At 60.8% G+C, this 6068-nt stretch overlaps 1 protein-coding gene across 3 annotated transcripts in view; it reads left to right on the top strand.

Annotated features, from left to right (window-relative positions):
• Positions 1 to 1048: 1048 nt before the first annotated feature.
• The window catches only part of LOC144943021 (retroviral integration site protein Fli-1 homolog), a 34082-nt gene continuing 29062 nt past the window's right edge, over positions 1049 to 6068 (top strand). The window contains exon 1 of one of the 3 annotated variants that reach the window (XM_078870154.1): positions 1049 to 1300. In XM_078870154.1, coding sequence (XP_078726280.1) covers positions 1283 to 1300 — 18 coding nt within the window. In that variant the 5' untranslated portion in view covers positions 1049 to 1282. The remainder of the gene's footprint in view (positions 1301 to 6068) is intronic. The other 2 variants (XM_078870155.1, XM_078870153.1) reach the window with 2 other exon arrangements.

The raw sequence follows: 6068 nt of genomic DNA, 5'->3' as shown, positions 1-6068 counted from the left end.
TTCACACCCACGCCGTGCCGTGTGCAATAATCATCACAGCAGCAGCAGTAGTCAATCCACTGCTGGATGACGGCCTCCCCCAAGCCGTTGCCGTAGCCGCCACCTCTTGTGACCCTGCGGTGAAATCAATCCACCGGGCGGTTTCTGCGCGCACCAACAGATTTCCTCGCTCCGTCTCCACGTCGGTGGAACTCCAGGAACGCGTTCGCTTTTGTGGCTGCCGCTCCGTTGCGATTTGTTGACCGTCCTCGCCCAGTGTGGCCGTGACGCGCGCGCTGCCCCAGCTCCGCTCACTTCGCTTGACAGCCACCGCGATGGCGTTCGCGATTTACGCGCAGAGAAAAGAACCCGATCCGAGCACCGTGCGCCATTGTGGCGGAGAGCGACGCCGCTGCTGCTGCCGCCGCTGCTGCCGCCGCTGCCGCCGCTGCTGCCGCCGCTGCCGCCACTGCTGCGTTTTCCCCGGGGCGCGACGCTCACCGCGACCTCGCAACTCGCGCCTCGCGCTCTTTATTTGCGCACACGAGGTCACTCCTCTCTCTCCCTCCACAGCGCGCCCGGTCCCTCTGATAAGTGTGCTTGGCACTTGGTGAACTGATCTTGCTGTTGCTGATGATGATCCTGCTGCTGCTTGCGTTATCTCGCGACGTGTGTGATCGCGCTGCTGCGCGCTCTGCGTGGAGTTCGAGTCGGGGTTGGATGTGGAACTGGCGGAGGCTCGGGCTGATCGCTCACTGGGACCCCCAGCCGCCCCGTGAGCCCGGCGCGTGGTTGCCCGGCAGGGTGCCACTGGGCGAGTGGGCACTGGCGTGGAGGGATGCCTCGGGGTGCTGGGCTTTGGGTGCTGTGGCGCAGGGTGCTGAGTGCTGGGAGTTTGGTGATTGGGTCTGTGGGGTCGGGATGCTGTGAGGCTGGGGTGCCGCGGGGTGCTGTGAAGTTGCCTCTCTCGGTGGGGCCGGGTGCCATGTGCTGTGCACGCTGCTGCCGGGTGGTTGGGTGTGCGGGTGTCTCGCTGCTGCGAGGCTGGACTCTGCTGGGTGTTGCCGGGTGGTGCCAGAGCGCCGTGTCCCCAGGGCCGGGCGCGGCTGCGGGCTGGGTTCGCGCCGAGCCACGCGTCGGCAGCCAATAGGAAGAGATTCCTCCAAGACGCGTGACCTCACTTCCCAAAACGAGAGAAAATTCATCCGGTTACATTTGTCGTCGCCAACAATTGCGAGCTAATTAGGTAAGGGGCGAGCTCCTATGCGGCGCCCGTGAGGAGGAGGAGCGCGAGGAGGAGAGGATGGACACCCCGGTGAAGGTGAGATGCGTCTCGCGCGCGCGGGGCGCCGGAGGAGGCGACGCGCGGATGATTCCCATTTCCCACTCCTCCTCCTTCGCCGATAAATTTCCTTTTCCTCCGCAACTGTGTGTGGCTGCCGGGCTGCGGGGCCCCGGTCGAGGCGCCGGAATGCGGCGCAACGAGGGGAGAGCGAGAGAGGGGAGAGCGAGAGAGGGGAGAGCGCCGCACCCCGCGCCAAGGCGCGTGACGCCGAGCGCGCCGCGGTCGCGCGATCCCTCGTGGAAGTCGCTGGGCACGAGGCGAGGGTCGCGCTCAGAACCCCCGACGGGACTCGGGTCACGCCGAGTGTGGCGCCGGGGTGCGGGCGGGGGGGGGGGCGACGACGCCGCGCGGGACCCCAGGGGTGGGGGGCGCCACTAGCAGCCCCTCTCGGTCCCCGGGGGACGGCGTTCGTACGCGGAGTTAGTCCGCTCTCGCTGAAGGTGAAAGCGCGCGCAGGATGTGAGCTCGTGTGGGCTGTACGCGCGCGGCGTTCGACCACGGAGGATGTCAGCGCGCGGCGTCAGCGCGCAGTGGCTGTGAGCTCGCGCGGGCCGTTGGCGCGCGACTCCGTGCGGACTGTGCCTGCGGCGAGGCGCTCTCCTCCCCGTGCAGTTGAACAACGGAGCCGTGAGCGCCATTGCGAGTCTCGCGGCTATCGACTCGTGAAGAGCAGGGAGCAGGAAGCAGGCAGAGATGAGCGTGAGAGCCAGAGGGACCCCCAGTAGGGACACACGAGGAGCGCGGTCGCCGTCTCTGCGACTCCTCGAGTGAGCACCCGTGCCCAGCACCGCGTCCCGCGCACCGCGCACCGCGCGCTGCCTGAGTATCACACACACACAGAGAGCGCGTGACTGCTTGGATGTCACGCGCTGGCACGGTCCACCCGGGGCGTTGCCGCGACTTCTCATGCCCAAGGCTCATTCACCACTCGATATTTCCCCAATGCGACGCAGGCAAAGGCGCAGGTCTGCAAGTGCTCGCTCACTCCGCTGCTGGAGGGAAGGGGGCCTTGGATGGCATTTGCTCTTCCGCGCCGACCAGACGCGTTGGTGGTAGGGGGCTGGGAGGTGCCCACGCTTTACCCCACCTTGACACGTGACCTGCCAAGCGACTTGGTTGTGGTGATGAACCCATTTGTACTGCTCCTGGGTGGACAGAGGCGGTGGCGGGGGGGGGGACAGGGTGAGAGGGGGGGGGGTTATGAAACTTGCCCCATTGTTTTCAACTGCCGTGCCGGGAGATGGAATCGAACCGTTCCCCGCCGCCGTGGCAGTTCCCAGCCGGGTTCACCGTGCGGCTTCATGCGGGAATGACCAAAGCGCTCCGTGGACGTTAAAGGTCACTCCGAGCTCACGAGCAAGAGCGAGTCTCCGTGTGAGAGTCACTGCCACAGTGCGAGAGCGACGCGGAACAACAACAACCACCACCACGCGTGCCCCTTACACTGCCCAAGTGAATAACACGCACAGTACATGCTAAGCGACGTTTCGGGCAACGGGCCGTTCTTGCGAGCAGAGAGATGGATTCCTGTGCCAATGCAGAACGGCCAATTGCCCGCAGCGCCCGCATTATAAGATGCACTCCCCCCCTGCATCTTCCCCGCACCTTTGATTAGCACGGTTGGCTACGTACTGTGCGAAAGAAGTTAAATACACAAACAAAGCGTCTCGTGGTCCTGCAACCGCGTGTCTGTGTGAGCGACCAGATCTGTGGATAACTTTGCCAGCACCGTGCACAGGTTGGAGGTGCGTCTTGCTCTACGGGGGAGGCTCCTCATTGGGGGACGGGTTATTGGCGAATGTGTTGTGGGGGCTGTCGGTGCCGTGGAGTGCGCTAGCAGTAGCAGCAGCAGCAGCAGGACAACTCCTGCTGCTGCTGCCACACCTATGACTGCTGCTACCGGCCTCTCTGCTGCGTGAATCCCCCCCCCCCCACGTGACTGCCGATTCCCTGCTGCCCCCCCCCCTCCCGCCAGCCCCAGTCTCGCAAGAGCGAGAATCAGTTCCACTCGGGGTTGTTGGTTCACATCCTCTGCAGGGCTATGATGATGATGACGACAACAATAGTATGGTTCATTGAGTAACTCGTTTGGTATCCGCGCCGCTCCCCATAGCGCAGGGCGACCGTCACAGGCGGCCCTTCCGCGTGACAGGCGGACAGCCGCCCCCAGCAGGGCGAGGGTGGCGATGTTGCGGGGTTCGTCCCAATGGAGCGCTTTTCAGTGCAATCGGTCACATTTGGACCGTAACGCCGGGACGCAATGGGGCCCTCACCGTTTCGAACGTCGTCAGGGGGAATCGCTTAGCGACTCATCATCGTGAAGCAGACCGGCGAGTGTGTATCTATATTAGCGTTAACGCACCCGCGGTGATAACCAGGACGGCCTGCGGAATTCGAGCCGCAACCTCTTCGCTGTGCAACGCGCGCGGTGAACGCGCTGCCGTTGGGCCGCTCGTCCAGGAGGAGCCGTACCCTGGCTCGCCTGAGAAGGCGGCACGGCCACGCGTGGACTGGTACCGCGTGAAACAATCAGTGCGGGGATAGAGTGTCGCTGTCACTCCTCGAAACGCGGGGATCTTCTCATGGGTCCTCCGGTTTCCTCCTCCTTCTCCGTCTGTAAACACGCCTTGATTGTCTGAAAACATCTTAACATAAAGAGAGGACAGCAGAACTTGGGAAATTGTTAGTACCGCCGACTTCTCACTGCCTGGCTTGCTGCTGCTGCCTTCCCACTGCCACGTATCCACGGTTCCTCCTCGGCGATCGCGAAAGATCAGCACCATAATCTTTATTTATACCGGAGATGCAATCTCCACGGACCACGACACCGCCCACTCTAACCCTACACATCCTTGTCATCAGTATTATTATGATTTCATGTAACAAGCAATCTGTAAAATATTTAATAATAACACTCGGAAAGTCATCTACAGGTGAATCACAACGGCGCCTAAAGTGGCGCAGTGGTGAGCGTGCTGCGTGCGCTCCGAACCCGTCCGAGTTCGATTCGCGATCACAGCCAACGTCAGTGGCGAGTGATATCGGACCGCTCCCTGCACCTCACTGACCCGGATGTTTGTTAACACCGCTGCCCTAAAAAGTAAAACATATAGAATAGGCGACGGTTCGGGCAACGACCCTCTTTGCACTGTGGGATGAGGGCCACCCCACTCGGTGTTGGTCTTGGGGGGCTGGGGGAGAGATATTCATCCAGCAGTGGATGAGTATGCGTGCCAGAGTTGTGTATCGTTTAATTCGAGAGGCGCTTCAGCTCCTCACTCTCGCGCCTAGCCGGGACCCGTGGCGTCACACACACCGACTGTGGTCGAGGGTCATTGCGGAGTGGCTGCCGAGAGGAGGAGCACTGACGTGGAGATGGAGCGATGAAATCGGTTCACGTGCAGGTGCTGCATGGATTGGTACATGGCAGGATCGATGTATTTACTGTATGTTTAACATCTTTCGCACCGTACGTCGCCAACCGTGCTAATCGGAGGTGCGGCGGCTTGGGGAGGCCTTCGTCCAGCAGTGGAGTGACCATGGCCGATGACGACTGTGGTCGTCTGGCCATGCAGCGGCAGCTGCCGAGCTGGCCTCTGACTCCGCTGGTGAAGATTCGAAAAGTCGAAGCCGGTCTAAGAGTCGACCCGCGTCAACTGACGCTGCTGGGAAACTTTGTCTGCAGAGGACGGTGACAGTGAAATGCAGAGACGGGCGCTCAGAGAACGTGGTGATGATGATGATGATTATTACTATGACTATTTAGTTTGTTGTTGTCACGGTCATTGCCGGTCAAACGCTGACCCCTGCGGCTCTTCCTCATCTGCCGCACATGCCGAGGAATCGGTCCACAAGGCAGCTTCCTCTCTCATCCACACTGAGCTCAATCCCCACGCTGCCGCTCGCGACGATAAGACAAAGTTCCCCCGTATAGCCGTCGTAGGCTGTTGGGGTAAGTGCTGTTTGCAAGCACCCAACAAGGCCGGCACGGAACGCGACGCGAGGTCGGTGGGAACGCCATGTCCGGCCGCCTTGTGCTTCCCCAGTGCTGATGTTTATACACTGCACCAGCTTCTCATTTAAGGCTGAGTCAACGAAGAGGTGACCCAGGGCCGGCTCAGATATTCGCCACTGTTTTTGGGTACTGAGCGGGAATTGAACTCGATTCAATTCCCGTGCAGTGATCGATCCACAACCACGCAACACGAGATACACACACCTCCTCGCCCCCTCACCCACCCACTCACCCATCCACACACTCACCCACCTACTCACTCACCCACTTACTCACTAAACCTCTAACTCACTCACACACCCACTCACTCATTCACCCACTCACCCACCTACTCACTCACCCACTCACTCACTCCCTCACCCACCCACTCACTCACCCACCAACTCAAACACTCACCCACTATATCACTAACCCACTCACTCACTAACCCACCCACTCACTCATCCACACACCCATTCACTCATTCACCCACTCACCCACCTACTCACTCACTCACCCACCCACTCACTCACTCCCTCACCCACTCACTCACCCACCAACTCAAACACTCACCCACTATATCACTAACCCACTCACTCACTAACCCACTCACTCATCACACTGGAAGGGCACACAACACTCCATATCCGCGTCTTCCCTCTCACCGTTCCAATTTGGAATCCCCTCCTCCTCCTCCCACCATCGTCTTCTTCCGCGAGCTCTCACAACAACAACAACCTTAGCCAATTC

The sequence above is a fragment of the Lampetra fluviatilis genome, chromosome 29, assembly GCF_964198595.1.
Source record: "Lampetra fluviatilis chromosome 29, kcLamFluv1.1, whole genome shotgun sequence".
NCBI lineage: Eukaryota > Metazoa > Chordata > Hyperoartia > Petromyzontiformes > Petromyzontidae > Lampetra > Lampetra fluviatilis.
The sequence above is the reverse complement of the archived record's forward strand: the minus strand, read 5'-3'. Positions and strand labels throughout refer to the sequence as shown.